Source organism: Pteropus vampyrus, unplaced genomic scaffold, assembly GCF_000151845.1.
Source record: "Pteropus vampyrus isolate Shadow unplaced genomic scaffold, Pvam_2.0 Scaffold48, whole genome shotgun sequence".
NCBI lineage: Eukaryota > Metazoa > Chordata > Mammalia > Chiroptera > Pteropodidae > Pteropus > Pteropus vampyrus.
In genome coordinates this window covers 382,752-403,695 of record NW_011888829.1, presented here as the reverse complement: position 1 = coordinate 403,695, position 20,944 = coordinate 382,752, and the positions used below count along the sequence as shown (strand labels likewise).

The following is a 20,944-nucleotide window of genomic DNA, read 5'->3' as shown; positions in this document are numbered from 1 at the left end:
AGTTTCTAAATGACTCCTGTCTTGTACCTCTACTTAAACTCCAGACATGATAAATCTTTTACTTTGTTGCTAATGATAATTACTATATTTATTTTTCTAAAATGTAACCACATAACAACAATAAAGGCAATAGGATACCAACATTGCTAAACTTTTATAAAAACATGAAATACTTAGGGATAAATCTAAGAAAATATGTGTAAGATTTATATGCTGAAACCTATAAAACACTGAAGGGAGAAATTGAGACTATCTAAATAAATAGAGAGAGATCCGTGTTCACGGGATTTAAGGCTCAATATTTAGATGTCAGTTCTCTCCAAATTGATCTATATTCAACACAATTTCAGAGTTCCAGAAGACTTTTTATAGAAATTGACTAAAATTTATGTGGAAAAATAAAGAACAGGAATAGCTAGAATAATTCTGAAAAAGAATAACAAACTTTTGAGGACTTGCCCTACCAATTCCAGCCACAGTGATCGAGACAGTGTGGTACTGGTAAAAGGAGACACAGATCGATAGGAGAAAGTGTCCAGAATTAGGCCCACACATATGCGGATGCTCGATTTTTCAACAAAGGCCCCAAGGCAATTCAGTGGAGAAGGGACAGTTTTTTTTTTTTTTTTCCAACAAAATGGTGCTGGAACAATTAGACAACCACATGTAAGAAAATGAATCACAACCCTTACTTCATAGTATATATATATATAAAGGAACACGAAACGGATCATAGACTATCTGTAAAACCTAAAAATGTAAAGATTCTGGAGGAAAATCTTTGTGAGCTTGGGTTAGGCAGTGATTTCTTAAGACACAAAAAGCAGAAACCATAGAAGGAAAAAATGATAATTTGGACCCAAGCAAAACTTAAAACATCTCTTTTTCAAAAAGCACTGTGAAGAAATTGAAAAGACAAGCCTCAGACTGGGAGAAAATATTTGCAAGATACATATCTGATAAAGGATCAATATCAAGAATATACAGAAAGCACTCACAACTCAATAAGAAAACAAGCAGCCTAATAGAAAAAAAGCAAAACATTTGAATGGACACTTCACCAAAGAAGAGACATGGATGGCAAATAAGCCTATGAAGAGATATTCGTTATTAGTTGTTAGGGAAATGCAAATTAAATCTACAGCGAGATGCCAGTGTGCGTCTGTCAGAATGGCGTAAACAAACCAAACGAAACCCAGCGTCATCAAGTGCTGAGAAATATGTGGAACAGCTGAAACTTTCATATTGCTTGTGGGAAAGCAAGATGGTGTAGCCACTATGGAAAAAGAGTGGAAGTTTCCTATAAAATAAAACTTATGAGCAGCAATCACACTTATATTTACTCAAAAGAAATGAAGACATGTCCATACAAAAATCTATATATAAATGTTTATAGTAGCTTTATGTGCGATGGCCCCAAACTGGGAACATCAACTGGTGAGTGGATAAAAAGATCATGGTATGTGTATGCAATGGAATAGTATGCAACATTAAAAAGAATCTATCCATACATCCCACAAAATGAATGAATTTCCGATTCATGCTAAGAGTTTAAAAAAAACAACTGGAAAGGCACCATACTTTTAAATTCAACTTATGTGACATTCTGGAAAAGGCAAAGCTGTAGGCATACACACGTGGTGGTTGCCAGGAGCCCCTGGTGGGGAAGTGCGTTGGCCACAGAGGGCCATGAAGGAACCTTTTGGGATATTGGAAATGTCAGTCCTGGTCACGGTGCTGGTTACATGACTGAAGGCATTTGTCAAAACCATACAACAGCATATTTAAGTTATATTTCAATAAATCTGACTTAAAAAGTTAAAATATTAAAGTAGTCCTTTTAAACTTAGATAATTCTTCTTGCGTAAGCAAGCACTAAGGAAGAGCTGTTGGTTTCTCCTCCGTTTGGTTCACGCTGACATGGACCTTCTGAGGCTATTTCTCATCGTTCTTTCTGGTTATCTGCCGACCCCTGCACCTCCTCCATTATAATTCATTCATTTGAGGCAATTTGAGTATCAGTAAGGCTAATTACTGTAATGTATTGAAACATAACATATTTTAAAATCTTTATGAGTTCATAATGATACTAAGAAAAATTAAAAAAAATTATTGGTCACTATTAAAGGATATTAAGGATACAACTTATTTTGAAAATTGGTAAACTAAAAATATCAAGTATTTATGCTGATTTTCTCATATAACTTATGTTTCACGGTACCCAAATTATTGATGAAGAAGGTCTCTCTTTGTGCATCAGTTAAGTTAGAATAGAATTAAAAGATCACCGTTTTGAAACTCTGTTAATAAGTCTGACCAATGATTATCATTGTTTTCTATCCTCACAAAAAAAGAGACAACCAGATTTTATGTTCTTGCTGACGGAAGTACACACCACTACTACCTATAGAATATTTTTGCCAGAAACTCAAAGCTGAATCTGATACAGATTTTCTGTCCTAGATACAGACTTTCAGGCATCGCAGGGCATGGAGACAGACACGTGTTAATATATGGTGATACAATCAGTAAATCCAGACCCTCAGAAACCCCGTAAGACAACCCATCTATTTAACAAGTAGGGAAAAGAAAAGGACAGGGAATCTATAGATTAGAGAGACTAACACACAAACCCATTGTAAAGTATAGATCTGATTTGGATCATCATTTGAATAAAGCCAACAAAAATATGTTCATTGAGGAAATTTCAACATCAACTAAATATATGTTGATATAAAGGGATTATTCGAAAGGTTTAGATATATGGCATTTTATGTTTTTTAAGAGTCTTATAGATAAGGAAATATTTATAGATGAAATGTTAAGATATCTGGGATTTGCTTTGATTGATACAGTTTGGGTGAAGTGAATGGAGGATATAAAAGGAAATAAATTGGCTATGAATTGATAATTGATGAGGCTGGATGAGGAATATACAAGAGTTCATGATACTATTCTCTGTACTTTCTCATGCTTGAAATTTTATAGAATAATCATTATATACTGATTGCCTGTTTGGTATTGTGCACTGTGCTAGGTGTAGGTTTTATATTGATCGGTAAATGGACATAAGTTATCATTAACCTGTGGAACTTTTAGTCTCCAGGAGGAGGCAGATGATAAAGATGTAAATAAAAAATATATTGTAAATTGTGAAGCAAAATGAACATAGTTCAGTGATAGAGAATTATAGGGAAGCACTACATCTAGGCTGACGAGGGTGGACGGTGGTGTTTCAGGCAAGATCTGAAGGGCGGGGATAGACAGCAGTCCTGAGACAGTGGATTGATGGGAGGGGTGGCCAGGCTGGGCAAGGACAGTGATGTGCGTTTGCTCCTTCTTTCTGTTCCAATGGCCTATATCTTATTGTCTGGCCACTTGTTGATTTACTGTTTCTTTTGCTGACTCTCTGTTGTGTATTAATGTGTGTCTGACCTTGGATCTAATAGAATATGAATCCTAGAACTGTTTCCAGGCCTGGCATAGTTTCATATTCTCTGAATGGATGTCGATAGTACATGCCATTTTTTCCTATACATTTTCAGCTACCAGAATATAGATGAGACCAGTATTGTGTCTTTGAACAAAAGACTCAGCAATTAAAATGAAGTACATCCTAGTAATCTTGGAATATAAGAGAATTCTGTCTTGGGTTCTGGATTACATTTTCCTAAGGTAACGCCAACAAAATCCTGTTCCTTAGTTACCCTTCGGGTTGTTAGAGTAATAGGAAATATCGTTTTGTGAAGCACTTGATTTCTTAAATAACAATAGAATAACGTATTTCATTCATTCATTTTAAGTAGTATCACATTTTCCAGCGATAAGAGTCAGGCACAATGTAGAGTCTCCATAAGTGTTAAGTAAAGAGTTGATGGATGCCTTGTAGAAATTTCTCTTTGCCAGAGCCTTCCACTATACTTGTTTTAGTAATTCTTTTAAACTCCTTTGTTCTTAGAGTATTTTGAAGCACTGGTTTTTTTCCTGACTTAACTATTACTCTGGGCAGGAGTGAATGTGTGTGCGCGCGTGTGTGTGTGTGTGCGTGCGTGTGTGAGGTGGGGGGAGGTGGTATTTACTCTTTCACAGCATGATCATTTGCTTCTTGTTATCTTTTAGACATATTACAGATGCTACACTTGCCATTGTGAAAGGGGAGACAGTTCCACTTGATGTCTTGCAGATCAAGGTAAAGTCTTTTCTTTAGAGTTTGAAAAACTTAAAGTAATAACAGTTCACACAAGATGATGAAAACAATAGTCCCTCTGCTTACCCTTTCCTATAACTCCCCAGGGAAAAATAATTTTACCTGTTTATTCTAGTTATTATCACTAAGAAATATGATTATGATGCTGTTTTTAAAAATTGTGTTAAAAATATACATAACATAGAATTTACCATCGTAACCATTTTTAAGCGTACAGTTCAGCAGTGTTAAGTACACGATACTAGTTTCCGATTTATCCATTTTAGACCTTATCTCTTGACCTCTTTGTTATATAGAAGAATTCCACTGTATCTCCTCCCAGTATAGTTGTATCACTATTTTTTGTTCCTCTATCGATTACCTTTGGACCTCAAGTAATTTCTCTACTTCATATGATTGTTTCAAGTATGAAAAGAGCTAATAAATATAAAGCACTTAGGACGGCACCTGATTTCCTCTTACCTGCTTGCGTGGTGGCCGCCTCTTTCTCCCATGTTCTGCCAGAGGTGAAATCTTTCTCGTGTCCCATCTGTCCTCTGCAGGGGCTTGTCTTTCTTTGGAATTCAGGTTACTTAGTTGTCTTACAATCTCAGCCCTCCGATGGGCATGAGACAAATTATGACTTTGTTGATTATATAGCTTTTTCTCATTTTTAAGGTGGGAACAATGTTCTTCGTAGCTTCCTCCATCCTAGGTGGGAGCAGAACTTCCCATTTTTCTATCGGATTGTTTAATGCTTTCTTATTGATTTGTAGATGAACTCATGAATCTTTCTAGAAATATATTTGTGGCCTTTGCCCACTGAAAGGGCTTCGACACAGTAATACCCAACAGCAGTGGGCATAGCTGGCACTCAGATTTTGATCTCTCAAAACCATTCTCTAATACAAGTTAGCAGGACTCTGAAAAGATGGCTTTCAGAGGCCGGGCAAGAACAAGGCAAGGAAGTACTCAAAAACTGATGGAGACAGCAGAAAAAAACAGGAGCCAGCCCGATGGTGTCCTACTGGCCAATTTTGGGACAGTTTGAACATCGAAAAGAATAGTAATGCTAATGGATTATAATACATTAAATAAAAATGAAGGATCCATGAATCCACAGTGATGTCATAGGAGAATTTCCAGCTCGTAAATGAAGAAGGAATGATGGAGTTACAGAATTACCATTTCGTAATCACCGATGAAATAACCGATTCAGGCAGAGATCATCAATGAGTGCTAAAACTGTTAGATAAAAGGTTGTTAGGGAACATTCACACAGTATCACAGATTATATGATAATTACAAAGGGGAAAATGTACATTTACAGTAGAGAAATCTAGCATACAACACCTTAACCAAATGATCAAACTTAGTGTCACCAGTAACGGGACAGGCAGACATGAAAAGGGTACATCACCTTTGTAGTTTCTTGCTCAGAACATTAACTATTCTGAATCTGACTGAATCTACTAATGAAAAAGCAATCAAATCCAAATTTTGGGACATTCTAAAAACAACAGGTAGTCTGACCTTTTCAAAAAGGTCAATGTCATGAAATCCAGAAGAAGGTAGAGAGTCTGTTTAGGAATTAGAGAAATTAAAGAAATTTCATAATTAAATCCAGTATGAGATCCGGGATTGGAAAAATGAAAAAGAGTGACAACCATTAAAGATCTTTTTGAAACAACAAGAGATAGCTTAATGTGGACAGTACATTAGATACTTTGTATCCATGGTAGATTTCTTGAGCGTGACAGCGTGTTACGGTCATGTCCATGTACATCCTTATTCTTAGGAGATGCTGCAGAAGTATTTAGAGGTGAGTGAAGGGTCATGAAGTCTGCAATTCATTCGCAAATGAGTTAGCAATAATACAAAACATGTACACACACCTAGGATAATGCTAATGTGCACCTAGGATAATGCTGATGTGCGGGATGCAGTTGGTGGATCTGGGTGAGAGGTATAAAAAGTGTTCATTGTACATTAAACCTTTTTTTTTTTTTTTTTGCAAGATAAAAATTTTAGAGGGAAGAACACTCGATAGCCATTCCTGATTCTTAATCAGAATCTTCTTTAAAAATAATTCGATTCCTAGAAAAAAGATGTTCTCACTGGATAGTAGTTACATAGCTTTTCTTTCTTCGTCAACCCTACCCCACCTCCCCAAAAAAGGGACAGATTCCTACGAAGGCTGAGTGAGCCATAAAGTCTATCAATCCTGTAAACTGTGAGCCCTGTGACTTTACTCAGATCTGGTCTTAAAATGTGCAGGTTCCATCAAGTTGTCCTCTAAAGACTATGGACACTTTATATTCATTCAAGTTCCCCGATATCTGTGAAGGAAGGGTCACACTATGTCATGGTTCCAAACTTCAGTCCTAAAATACTGCCACTCGTCACACGTTGCTGTTGGCCGTAAGCGTATTTACAGCTGGCGAACCCCGAGCTCGCAGCCTCTTTTCCTCTTATTTTCCTTCGTTCTTCATGCAGTGATGTCTGGACTCCCCACTATGACCTCATTGGTCACGACAAAAATGATTCAAATTGCAAATGATTCTTTGGCATATAATAAAGCTAAATTGTTCTCACAGAATGGAAGAATTTCTAACCAGCCAGGTTACTGCAGATCGGTATCAATGAAGATATTGTTTTAAAATATCGTTATTACCAAGGGAAACGAATTGGAATGTGTCTCTTAATAACCAAGTGATTTATGGCTTCTCATTTATGTGTTAGAAGTAATATATTCCAGAGTAACTAGGAATTACCTGGGAATTCTTGACTGTGCTTATATTTAAACGCCTCTTGTCTCCTTCATGTTTTTCTTTCAATATAAAGACTTCGTGAATTGATGAAACCAGTATCAAATTTACCACAGGCTCTGTATATTGATGACATAGCCCAGGAGGCAGAAATCATTTTAAATCAATTCCTGGGAAACGTAATTCAGCAGCCTCTACAGTGGTTTCTGAGGTACCCAGCTAAGCGGAATTTGTCTTTTTTTCCTTACTTCTGGAAATTGCTTTCAGAATATGGGGGAAAGCATTACGGAGTGGTGAAGACTGATACCAGATTTTTTTTTTTTTTTTTTTTAAAAACAAACCCAAACCCAATTAAACATATAACTGGAGATTCTTCAGAGATAAAAGAAGTAGCCCTTGGAAGCTGTAACTCAGCTTTTTACTTTGTTGTGCATTCACATCCAACTCAGGAAGGCACGACGTGTGTTAGTATGTTACCTGGCAAATTAGAAAAGAAGTCATCTGGTCGTGACTATTGTGCTGGAGACAGAAGTGGAATCTGGGTTTTCTGTCTTATGGGCCATCGCTTTTCCCACCTCACTGCTTTGTTCAGGTGGCCGTAGTGTTGGCAGCATCCCACGAATTTTAGAGGGCATTTGCCCCATGCAGACATTTGTGACCCCTAGACCTTGACTTTACAGCAACTGTTGGGCGGATCGATGGGATTCTTTCTAGTTCTTTCTTTCTGCTCTTTTAGCCGGACACTTCTGGACCCTGCTGACCCAGAACCAGAGGAGTGTCAGGGAGGCGGCGAGGAGCTAGACTCTCTCCCTCTCCCCTCTTTCCTTCCTGGCTGACGGCACGGCTTCCTCCAGCCCAAACCCGGCTCCAACGGCTCTCTTACCACGAGCTCAGAGCGGCTTCTGGACCTCAGCGCTCCTCCCGCCTCGTTTCTCCCTCGGCACCTAGAATCCCCAGAATCTCTAGATTAGGCAGCTGTCTAGTTGACAGGAATTGTTTCCTTTTCACTGTTCTTTAAGCTTTTATTCCAGCCAGCCCTCGCAGCTATTTTCCTCTGCAAATCACTAGGCCACTCTCTCTCCAGAATTTCCCCTTTCCAGGAGAGTCTGCGAGCTGGGGCAGCAAATCTCCTTTGCTCTGAAGGTCTGGCTGTACACCTTTCTGTTCCTGATTTGGTTTATTGACGTCTTCGTCTCATAATCTGACTACTGCCCCGACCTCCTTCGGGCTGAGACATCACAGTGGTGCTCTTCCTCCCATATGAAAACAGCCCTGAGCGCAGGGAGGGAGCTTGTGCATTGTCTCAGCACTTGGGGCCACACTCCATGCTTTAGGACAGCGTTTTCCCCGGAGCGTCAGGTGTGCCCGACGCCTCAGACAGCTGCGCGGCTAACTGCTCGGGGGACTGGACGTTGCGTTTCTCCTTTGGGAAATTTATAACGTGCGCTGATGTAAAGACTTTTAAGTGCAGTAAACGTGACCCGCTTCATCTCAAACCAGGGAAGTTCGGGCTTTTCTGACTTACTTCACGATGGAATCTTCTATCGTCCTCCTCCTCACCATCGTCAACGCGTACTGACATCTCACGGGCCGTCTGGGGAAACGCTCCTGTGGATCCAGCAAACTCACATCGTGTTGTTTCTGTCCTTTCTACTGTTGTTTCTTCTCTCTCCCCAGCCTCGCCAGTCCGCCTTATTCTTTACAATTTAGTTGGTTTTGTTTTAAAATTCACATCCATCTCCCTCGCTCCCCCCATACCCGTTACACAGTCGCACTCCTCCGTATTTTCAGAGTACTTGCTACACATCTCTATTATTCGAACCTCTTGCACTGTATCGTTATTGTAGTCTGTATGCCCCCCACAGCACCGTGAGCTGAGGGCAGACATCTTCTTATCGCTAGTCCCAAACTTATAACATATATTTGTTCTTGAAAATGCTATGAAGAAAACGAATGAATGACTAGCTTCGTGTAGTCAGGACGGCTCAAACCCTGCTGCCTTGCACAATATCCACTTGGCCCCCAGGGGACTAACATCCTGATGCGCCAGCAGCGAGTTGCCTCGCCGTCACCCCTTTGGTCTGCCATCTCTCTCGCTCCTTGTCCCCTGGCTTACGCAGGTGCAGAAAAACAAATCTATAGACACGCAAAGAATGTGAGGCCGTGTCTTTTACTCGTAGGCTGCCCTATCTGCATGTGATTCTCCTAGAAGTCCTGTCCCCCCTTTGGTTTCTGTAGGAGGAGCGGGGGAAGCAGTCCCTCCGCTCAGCAGAAGACACAGCAGACTTTCTCTCGCCTGCAGCCTACAGTGCCGAGGCCTCTCCTCCAGCAGCTGTCTCCTGCTTCCACTGGTGGTCGTGGTGGAACTCGAGCCGCTTCTGCCCCGTTCAGGCAATTCTGTCGAGTGGCGTCCAGCACCTGGCAGTGCTCTTTAGAACGCGGGCTGCCCGGGCTTTGGCTGCCGTTCCTAGCTACGGGAAAAGCCCCCGTCAGGATCTTGGTGTGCGTATCATGTGTGTTCTAAGGAAAGTCCGTCACGGAGCATAAACGCAGAGGTGGTTTCTATATGTTATTGATCTCGCTGATTAGAAACTCACTGGTTATCATGTGTATATTATACATTGTTTCACCGAAAGCATCAGACTAAATCCGAATCACTTTTTGTTTTGATTTGTTATGACGAATATCTGACTGTATTTTCAGATATTCACGTGAAATATTCTAGAGTACCAGGATCCTGATACTTGAGAGCCCTCGGCCCTCCAAAGAGAATGCAGACTTAAGTTATCTTTGCCTTGGACAAGTATAATCTGGCCGATTATAAAGAAGAAACTCTGGCTGATCCAACTATTAAATTGATCCCAGAACCAGCATAGTTAGATATTCCTTAACTTACAGTCTCAAGTATGATAACATGTTCCTTTGCCAGCAGATTCATGAGGCCTAATATATAAACACTAGTGTTATTTAGAGTATGGTTTATTTGAGTACTTTTACTGACCACTTCTAGAGTTAATTTCTTAAATATCGAGCATCTTTTTAGAATTTGGTTATGTGCTGGTACTTACCTGCTGAGAATTCCAAGTTCTTGTAATTGTCAATTTAAATTAAATGTATTTCTCTTCCAGGGTGAAAAGGAACAACCTGTGTTTGCAATGACCGGCCTTCGATGGGGATCCTTCAGAGATGCTGGCGTCAGAGTTAGCAAGTAAAGGATTGCTATATTGATGTGTGGTGATATAAAAAAAAAAAAAAAACATCTCTTAATCTGCTCCGCAGTGTGAGGTTTCACTATACAGTGATCTCGTAGGAATACATTTGGTGGGTGGAGGTTGAATTATGTATGATTAAGAGAGAGGTTTATATCTTACATGCAGAAAGGACGGGGGATGTTCCAGGTTCCTCCTAGCTTGGTGGTGGCCAAAGAGGAAAAGAGTCATCTCTATTTCTAGACACCCTCTCTGAGGCTCAAGCTAGGCTGGAGTAGACCTGGGGCGCCCGTCATCCTGCAGCCTGCGTAGCGGGTGCCAGGTGAGAGGCACCGCCGGGGCCTCCGCTACACAGCGCTTTCGGACCCCGGTCGGAAGACTGGCCCCGACAGGTGTTCTTTTCGAAGGCCTAGCAGGTTGAGAGACCAGAGGCTCCCTCCTTCAGAGAAGGGAAAAAGGTGGACGCCTGGCTGTGTCGAGAGATGGAAGAGACAGGTCCGTTGAGGAGATGATTGGAGGGCCATCGCTGGCTTTTCCTGGGCATGGACTTATTTTTGGAGGATTCATTGTGTAACATGAAACTCTCAGCTTGGCAAGAGGTTGTGTCATGTTCTGTCTGACGTGGAAAGGTGGTTGTCAGCAAAGGCTCCCTGGGGTGGGACTGAAGGAGACACTGTGAGGCTCACTTCACATCTGTGTTGTGTCTTTTACCTTTTCTTGAAAACGGGCTTACAGTTTTGGAGTAGTTTAAATGAATTATGACTGAGCGCACACAGCTTTTGTCAAGAAACCGTCTTTCACTTCATAGGCGTTCCTGCCACAGTTTCTCTGCAGACTTTTCTCTCACCTTTTCTCTTTATTATTCCTGCTAATCAAGTTCCTGATGGTGAAATGTCAAAAGAGAAATATTACCGTATTTTACAGTCTGTTACTTAACATTTCACATCTTTTTATTTGTGAGTATGCCATGATTATCTTGATTCTACAAGTTACCCTGTGTTTGATCCGCAATGTCAAATAATCCCAGCAACTCACCAAGAGGAGTAGCTTAGTTTTCCCTGAGTCTGGTGAGAACAGATTGCTTTCTAAAATGTGTTAATCAACAATTAAGCACAGGCGTAGATCAGCCCCTCCAGGAGTATCTCACACACTTACCCATACTGCGATTGATTTCTGAACAATGAATTTTAAAATTCGAGTTGTTATCTACTACCTCGACTAGGACTGTCCCCTGAGTTGCTCTGTGTGTTACAGAAGAAACAACCGAGATGCAAGAACTGATTTCCTAGCTGGCCATCGGGAGACTATAAGCACGGCGTCAAAATTCCTCTTGGTAGAGATGAAGTTAGCTGCTGACAGTTTAGAAATAAACTGCCATAGCTAGGGTGTGTTTCCTGGAAAAGAAGCAAATCATTACATAAGCTGAAAGAAACACCAGATAATCAAGGCCCGCATTGGTATAGTTTGGTATAGTTTAAATGAATTACAATTGGGCTCACACATACCTTGATCCAGTAGCATCACACTAGTCACCTGCGTGATAATTAGAATGGCTCCACGTTGCTCACTGGATTCTATCTAAACTCCTTCTGGCATTCAAGGGCCTGCTTAATCCATCCTCTCCGCTAATCGCACTGTTCCGTGTCTTTCCCCTTGAGCCTTCGCTCTGGCCATCGTCCTCGCTGTTTCCTGCGGCGTAGCCACTCCTCTGGCCCAGAATGACCTCTTCCCCTCTTTCCTGTAGCTAAATCCCATGCCCTTTGTTCTCGTGCCACTCTTTACACCAGCGTGACTGCTCCAGTGACTTTAGGTCTTTCATAATTTCTCGTCACCTCCTGACTCTCCAACCAGTAATTATAGATCATTTTAGAAGATATACTTATATAGTCATTTCTTGTTTTATGCTACTTTTTTGGGCCATATTTTCTCAAATTATAAGCCCTCAAAGGCAGGAATTTTTACTCTGTATTTTTTCTGTTTCCTCTATATGCATAGTTAGCACTAAATAAATGCATATTGATCAGAATCAAATAGGGAGCATTTAAGATGGACAGGGAAGTTTTAAGAGGAACCTACTGTATACCACTTTTCTAATCCAAGTCGGCATCTTTCACTCTTCAGCTTTTATGTATTTACTTCCAGATTTTACATTTGCCATTTTAAAGCTGCATAACATGAGTAATGTGAAATTATGCTGATTTCCGGATTTTAGTCATACGTTTGTGTGCGAGAGAGAACATGGCGAACAGGATCCAGCCATCGAGCTTGTGGGAAACACACCAGGTCCCCGACACTGCCTCTCATGGCGGCTTTATCCTGCTCTGCTCAGTGCTTTCTTGAATGTATACTCAACTCTGTTGTGTGGTTGAAAGTACATATTACAGTGATACTTATGAATTGAGAGATTCAAGAAGACTCTGATTATATATCCCTCCTAAATTGCAAGGATCTATCTGCTGTATAACTAATTACATACTGTTTGACGTGGCATTGAAATGCAGATTAAAAACTTACCGTAATACTCTTTTATGCTAAACTGTAGTACCCAAGCCTCCAGAGCAGATGCTAGTAGTAGAGGTGTAATTCTAATGTATTGTGTGTCATGAATGGTATCTATCGTACTGATAGTTCTTTTAATATTCTAATTAGATTTTTATCTTGATCGTTCTCAGGTACTGGTATCTTGGGCCTCTAAAAACCAAAGCAGCTCACTTTTTCAGCACTCTTAAGGTAAACGCAATTTACAGTGTAGAAATTCGCCCTATGTTATTTTGTTGTTACTCTGTGATGTGCATATTTGGATTTTTAAAAAATTCCTTGCTACAGATGTGTATGACATGCTCCAATTCTAAAATGGGGGATATTTACTTACATACAAGTGTAGAAAGCACTCCTGTTTAGATAAGCAGTCACCCCTCATCTTCCAGCTCATCCCCTCCATTACCAAACCCATGTTTAATTTCTCTTTAATGTTACAGTTCCCTTTGTCATTCATTCACTCGCTCTGGCCAAACAAACCTTGAACAAAGTGACCAAGAGCTCATCGATTATTTGTAAGGGTATCTGGAAATGAAGATTTGTATCTGAATATGTCTAATCACATAGGCTAATGCACAACACAGTAGCTTTCAAACCGTGCTAGCCAGATATGGGTAGTGGTTACCGTGTTGGACAGTCCGCGTATAGAACATTTCTCTCATGGGAGGAAGTTTTGTTGGGCATTTTTCAGTATAGGGCAACATTTGTTAGTATATAGCAGCAAAGTTCTAGGCTATATGCTGAAAATGTTGGCCCAGAGAAAAGCCGAACAATGTATATTAATGAAAATGCTAATAGAAGAGGCACCCTTGTCTGTGGACTGTGCACTGTGTCAGCTTTTATCAAAGCCCTGTATTCACAGTCTGGCTGGCGAATCTGAGAATTGGCAGATTAAGTCTGAATAAAGTGAGGAGTTTGGTTCTTATGTTAATATTCAGACAATCAAGTGTTTTTCTGTTTGAAAAGTAGTCTATGTCCATTGCAATACATTTGGAAAACAGCTCCTTTTACCTTCTAAATAAATCCCAGTTATTAAAATGAATTATTTCTATTGCTCAAGGGAATATTTTCATTAATTGAATAGCGAGTGTATTTAGGAAGAAATAGAATGATTACTTATTCAAGTAGTAGGCCTAGGAGAATATAAACTGTTTCCACCATTTCTTCAGCGAACAGTTATTGACTGTCGTGTGACAATCCCTTCTATGTGCTTGGAATACAAAGTCAAATAAGACAGATTTCCTGCCCAAGAAGTATTCATGTGCTGGCGCTGGGCGTGAGGCACAAGTAAACCAGTTGAGTGAGTGCGGACGAAACATAGGAGGAGAGAGATGGGGCACAGCAGAGGGGCATTCGCATCTGACTGAGGGTCAGCAAAGTCTTTGCAGCAAGGGTGACACTTTTGCTAAATTTTTGCTAAATACATACAGAACTAAGTAAAGGGCGTTCTTGATGCAGGGACCAGGATGTGTGAAGTCACAGTGGTGTGACATGGTCTCATTATGGCAGCAGCTTGGTAGGAAGGGAGTTTGAGATTAGGTAGGGGCCGCTTATGGCAGGTTTGATGTGGGGTCTGACGTATCGTTAAAGCACTGGGGATTTATTGAATCGTAAGCAGGGGAATGACATGAGCAGATCAGCAGTTTAGAAAAGTCATTTGGCAATAGTGTGGACAGAGATTGGAGTGGGTAGCTAAAGGCAAAGGCATCAGAAGGTTAAAGTAATCCAGGCGAGAGGTGACGACGAGGTACAGACTAAGACAGTAGCAGTGAGAATTGGCAGCAGAGGATGGATGAGAGATACCGAGGTAGAACCCTCAGAAGTTGGAAGGAGAGTATGGGACTCCCAGGTTTCTTGTTTGCGAGACTACAGTTTGGTAACTGGAGTTTCCCATTAATGTTGATAATGTTGGCATAAGACGAAGTTTGTGAATAAAGATGAAATCTCCAGTTTGGCATATTATCGAATTTAACATTCTCATGGTACAACCAAGTGGAGATAACAATTGTGACTTAGGTCTGGAATTCAGCAGAGGGATCCGGGGCTGAAGAAATAGATTAAAATGTCATAAGTGTATGAGTCGCATTGAAACTATACATTTGATGAAGTTACCATTGAGAAGAGATGGCCAGGAATAGCCCCGAGAAATGTGAACATTTAAAGAGCCAGAAAAGACGCCTGAGAACTGCTAAGAGGAAACCGAGGAGAGAGCACTGACGAGCCAGTGGAAGAGAGACTTTTCACGAAGAAAGTGGGATGTCAAGAAGCAGCCCCAGAGAGTAAGACAGGAGACGGGAGAGCGTCTGTTGAATCTGGCAGCCTCTGAGGGTTTGGGAGCCTAAGCGGAGAGGCTGGAGCCACACCGAAGAAAGTGAAGGGATAAATGGAAGGTAAAGAAGCGGAGACAGCGGGGCTAGGCCAACCTTCAAGAAGCTTGACTTTGAAGGGAAGGAGATAGAAATGGCAAAAGCCATGAGAGAGATGGGGTCAAAAGGGCATTGCTTTTTTAGTTGGAGAGATGTCCGTGTCTTTATACCCTGAAGCAAAAGAAAGAAGGGAAGCGGTGACGGAAAGGAGCAGAAAGCCTGCCTGAGTCGGCAAAGTCCGTGAGCAAGTAGAAGGCTATGGGAGACAGAGCCCTGGACTGGCCGTGGACAGGGGAAGGGACACTTCTTCCTTGAGATAGCAGAGAAATGAAGGAGGGGTCCAGATAAAAATAAACGTGTAGAGTTAAGGCAGTTCTCACCGATTTTCTGATATTTTCACTGTAAGTGTAGGAAACAAAGTGATCTGTTGAAAATGAGGTGCATGGTGGCAGGGGGATTTTGAAGAAAGATTAAAATAGGGAGGTTTAGAAAGATTATCAAATGATATCGAGGACTTGAGACCAAGAATTGGTTGTGACACAGATATGCTTGCTTGGGTGATTGTCTTCCCCTATATCAGTTCTCAGCAGGAGTATTTTTTTCCCCTCCAATAATACTGAGCCATGCATGATGTCAGAAGTACAGAAACCTAGTGACAAGACTGATCCAGAATCGGGGCTTCTCAGGGCACAAGACTAAAGGCACCAAGAGTGATTTAAAGGAACCAACTGTTAGACACCTAGGGAAGATGGTATGGTCTGAGACTAGAATTCTCTGTGTGATCGAAAACTTGGTGTGGTCAGGATCTTCAGGGGCTAAATAATAACACCCCGTCTTCCTCTTCTGAGTTCGAACCCAGCTATGAAAACAAATTTAGGAACTAGGCAAATGGAGATCAAAGTATCAGCTTTATAAACTTCAGCAGGAGTGAAGAACACAGCTTAGATATGTGCTCACAATCTGATTTCTGAATACTCCTAATTGAATTTATCCACTTACGACAACTCCTTCAGGGCAGAGCCTGCCATAGTAAGCTCACCGCATGGAGCAGCAGCACCCGTGTGAGTCAGAGGGAGGAGGGGGCAGGGTCTGTGCATTGGGCCTTCCGGGCTTGGGGAGCAGACAGACATGGCACGAGAGAAGTCAGCCCTGTTACTCTTTCATAATTCACCATGCGGAAACTTGAGAACGGGAGTAGTTCACCCTGAGACACACTGGGCACAAAAGGATCACCAGATGAATAGGATGGGGGTGTGATTAGAATAGGACATGGGGTCTTAGATTTCCAAGAAGGAGTAGCTCTGGTAGCAGTAAGGACCAGGATGTGGCCATGGACATGGGTGGCTGTGGTGACCTAGAGGTGATGTCAAGGGCTGAGAGCTAGGGCGTTTTAATTATTCCTGTGGACACCGTTGGGACTCAGGATGACACTGGACTGGGGGTGCCAGCTAGTAGAAAACAAAAACTCTAGAGTGCGACAATGATGATCTTTGAAGCAGGAGCGAGAAGCCTTGGGCTGGGTTGTGAGGCTGGGCTAAACCATGAACTCCATGTGGAATGTGATTCTAGAAGTGAAGAAGATATTTGATGCAATTGAATTTCATCAATTTCTTGTGTCGCCATCTCTACACCAAAGATAAATTCATCGTGGGATGACTCTGCGTTCATATCGAGGTTTTCACTTAGATCTTTCTGCTCTGTGTCAGGGAGAGAATGAAGACCTCAGTAACTGACTTAATGGTTTTCCAGATAGGCTTTTAATAGGAAAAGAAAGCTTGAGCATTCCATGCTCCAGATCAGAGATCATTCCATCCGGTGAGAGATCACGAGCTTTCTAGCAGTGATAGGCAGAGTACTAACTAACTCCCAGAGTTGGGAATTGTGTGCGTGTGCACGACAGATGTCTTTCTCTCTTCACTTTAAAAGGAGTGGCCTCAGATTCATCGAGCCTCTGTCTCATACACGGGACCTACAGAGAGACCTCCCAGCGCAGCAGAAGAGACCCCCCCACGGCCCTCCCTGTACAGGAGAGTGTTACGGAGGCTCGCGTCCTACTGGGCGCAGCCGCAGGACGGTGAGCAGACCCCCAAATCGGTGTCAGAGGCTCACCTAGGGCAGGAGAAGCGTTTCAGGGACCACCGAATTCAGCCTTCTCTGTGCCACAGAGCAGGGCCCAAACCGGCACAAACGCTGGCCATGAATGGCAACGCCCTGTGCCGCTGGAGACACGGTGGCTCGCTCCTCCCGTCACCGACCTTTGCGATACTCCGGCTGAGTTGGTAGAGGTGTTTCAGGCACAGAGCGTCCATTCCGGGCCTGGCTCTTTATCCTGTCAGAAGTATGAAGTGAAGCAAACGAGGGTGGAGAGTCAGCAGATGGGCTCAGGAGGCCGAGCCAGGCAGCGGGCAGCTCGCCCTCGGCGGCGGAGCGGTCAGATGTTAATGGAAGACACTGACCCGTATCTGATGCACTCACAGCCCCTTCCAAGGAGGTGAGCCCGGCGGTCTGGAGAGACATGCAGCTGTCCACCATCGAACTGTCCATCACCACGCGGAACAGACAGCTTGACCTGACGGTGAGTGTGCTTTTTATTAGAAAAGCATTTGGTATCTGGGAAAAGTGGCAAAGACGACATGCTCTTCCACTAATTCGTTATTTTTATTTTTACCCTGTGGGATAGAGAGTGAGGAAAAGAGGATGTGGCGTGCCCTTAGGAACAATGGTATGAGAAGCAGCGGCTGAGTGACGAGGGGCCTGAAAGCCTCAGGGGTTTGGGTCCAGTTCTGGGGATTGCTTAGTAGTAGTCACCAAGCCTTCTGCCTTCAGAGAACCAAGGGCAAAAGGCCTTTAGAAATGAAAAGTTAGCCTGCTCCCATTTGTCACAGGAATGAAAAATTGTGGAACTTGAGTAAATTTGTTGGTAAACAGCCATTATTTTTGTGACTATATTAAATATGGAGATTTAGTTCCCCAGAAGAAAAAACTGTGTGTGTGCGTGTGTATATGTACACACACATACACACACACACACACACACACACACACACACACAAACACAAACACACAATCTATCTCTATGTTTACATGTTAATTCGTGTCCAATCTATTGACATGCACTGTCCAATATGGTAGCTACTCGCCACATGTGGCAATTTAACGTAGTTGGAGTTAAAATTTAAAACTAATTTCTTCCATCACAATAGCCACATTTCAAGTGCTCGATTGCCATATGTGACTAGTATATATAGCATATATACTAGTATACATATGTGGTATGTATAGCTGTCATATTGGAAAGTGTGTATCTAAAACATTTCCACTACTGCAGAAGGTTCTACTGGATAGTGCTGCTCTAGGTAATACTCAGCAAAATAGTGAAATAAAGCAGAGGGTTGGCATACTGGTCTGCCACCTGTTTTTGTTTGTATAGCCCACAAGCAAAGACTTGATTTTACATTTTTTAAATGGTTGGAAGAAAAAAATTTGTGATATGTGAAAAGTGCATAAAATTCAAGTTCAATATCCACAAGTACAGTTTTATTGGAACACAGCCATATTCATTCACCTACATGTTGCCTCTGGCTGCTTTTGTGCTGCAGTGGCAGAGCTGAGTTGTCTTGACAGACTGGCCCAAATGTCTAAAACAGTTGCTATCTAACTGCTCAGAAAGTTTACCGACCCCTGGCATAGAGAAAGCCTTAGAAGTTTATGTTAATGAGAATGCCAATAGAAAAGTTATCCTTAATTGCGGACCAATTACTATAATCAGGTTTTATGCAAATGAAAGTAGCATGTTCACAGTTGACCTGGTCAGTCTGAAAACTGGCACATGGAGTTGAACATAAGTGATGATTGTGTGAGTGGAGATGAATGAGGAAGACGAATGTACTGAGAAATTTGATTCTAATATTAATATTCAGAATATTGAGTTGTTTTCTAATTATAAAACTAATTCCTGTGCCTTGTATAACTTTTGGATAACATAGCTCCCTTCAACTTCTGAATTAATAATAGTTGGATTAAAAGTTAAATGTAAAAAAGAAAAAGACAAACAAACATTAAAGCTCCAGAGTGAAATCTAGGTGGTTACCAGTATAAACCTGGAGAGAACAAGGCCTAAGCATGGCGCCTAATGCAAAGATCATACTGATGCATTTGTCTATGTACAAATTAAAGAAGAAACTCTAGACAAAAATTTTAATGACAAATTAAGAAAAACATTAGAATGTGAATGATCAGGAGTTAATAGCTTTCCTTTATAACAAACTTAGGATAAATCAATAAGAAGTGGGCAAAGGACTAATAGAAACAACAGGAAAAAGGCAGGAATAGAAATTCACAAAAGAAATAAACACGAAAAAAAGTTTATATTTACCGAATATATACTACGTGCTAGGTACCATCCTAAGACTTTTATATAAACACTCACATAACCTTCATGACTACATTATCAGGCAGATATAACTATTACCTGTATTTTATAGGTAAGGAAGCAGAAAAAGTGCCCAACAGCAAAGAACTGCAAATTGAAATAGTAACTACCGAATTGTCATAGATTAAAAGCACGCCCGTGTTCAGTGTTGGCGTGGTGAGGGAATGGGCCGTCGCGTGCGTCTGACGGGCCTATCCGTTGGAATCCCCTTTCTCAGTGGCGTCTTGGCTGTATATGTGAACCATCTAAAATGTAATCACACCCTTGGCCCCATTAAGTATATTTCTAGTCTATCCTACAGAAATCATCAGATGAACACATAGTGTAGACAGTCCATTATTTCTTACATAATGGAATTCTGGAAACATTGGTGAAAGTGAGTATATTAAGGTTAAATATATTCCTGTTCTAGAGGAATTTAAAAAAGATAAGATTTCTAATTATACATTTCTTTATACCCAATCTCCGATAACATGTATTTCCAGTATTTTGTTCATGTTCTTTAACATGGTCCTTTTCTCTGACGATCGAATGCCAATGAACAGATTGAGTTCAGTGGGGCCGTGATTGCGGCTCTAGATCAGCCCCATTCAGAAGGCTGAGTGCTTTTTATCTTTGTGCCAATTATAAAAGTATATGACGCTGGGCTGCTTATCCCAGGTAGCAGCACATTCATTTTCTTTTTTTCCACACCTCTTTGTAAAAATAAAAGCAAATGCAGTAAAAATTTCAAAGACAATGAAGCTGTCAGATAATAGCACAAAATGTTCATTTATCATTTAACAAAGTATATTCAGAGTCTGAAAGAGGCTTTAGGGTGTGGAATGTGTGAAAATCAGGATCTCTTGTACAGTTGTGTGCACTGTATTCATAAGGGCAAAGCACATGAAACAAGCTAATCGGGACTGATTCAGGACATTGGGTACATTTACTTAAAACGTGCCCTCTATTTACTGACATGGAAAGATGCTCATCGTGTACTGTTGAATGAAAGATCAGGTTAAAATGATTGGCATCAAATGATTCCACTTTTATTTTAAAAAGAATACTTCCACCTATAATTTCGTGAATGACAGAGGTAAGGCTCCGTTTTTATATTCTTTTCATATAGAAAGCCAGTTGTCCAAGCACCATTTATTGGAATGTCCCCTTCCCCGCCACCCACTCCCAGCTCTGCAGAAAACCTGTCCTACGTCAGCTGTCTCTACACATGGAAATGTTTGTAGTTTCTCTATTCAGTTACTCTATTTTTCTATATTTGTAATATGCTCTTCTTAATCCTTGTTTTAAAATAAGTCTCTTTTTTCTTCTTAGAGAGTCTCTTGGCTATTCTTAATTCTTTGACCTCTATAAATCTCTTGGAAAGTTTATTTTATTAAATTCCACATAAAAAATGTTATATTGATCAGGATTACATTGAACCTATAGATCAGTTTGAGGGGAAA

The 20,944-nt window shown here is 41.1% G+C and overlaps 1 protein-coding gene across 1 annotated transcript in view; it reads left to right on the top strand.

Annotated features, from left to right (window-relative positions):
* AGK (acylglycerol kinase) overlaps window positions 1-20,944 on the top strand; it is an 84,363-nt gene that overhangs the window by 54,228 nt on the left and 9,191 nt on the right. Inside the window, exons 11-15 of the mRNA XM_011359553.2 lie at window positions 4,120-4,189; window positions 10,083-10,162; window positions 12,836-12,893; window positions 16,994-17,141; window positions 17,545-17,642. Coding sequence (XP_011357855.1) covers window positions 4,120-4,189; window positions 10,083-10,162; window positions 12,836-12,893; window positions 16,994-17,141; window positions 17,545-17,642 — 454 coding nt within the window. The remainder of the gene's footprint in view (window positions 1-4,119; window positions 4,190-10,082; window positions 10,163-12,835; window positions 12,894-16,993; window positions 17,142-17,544; window positions 17,643-20,944) is intronic.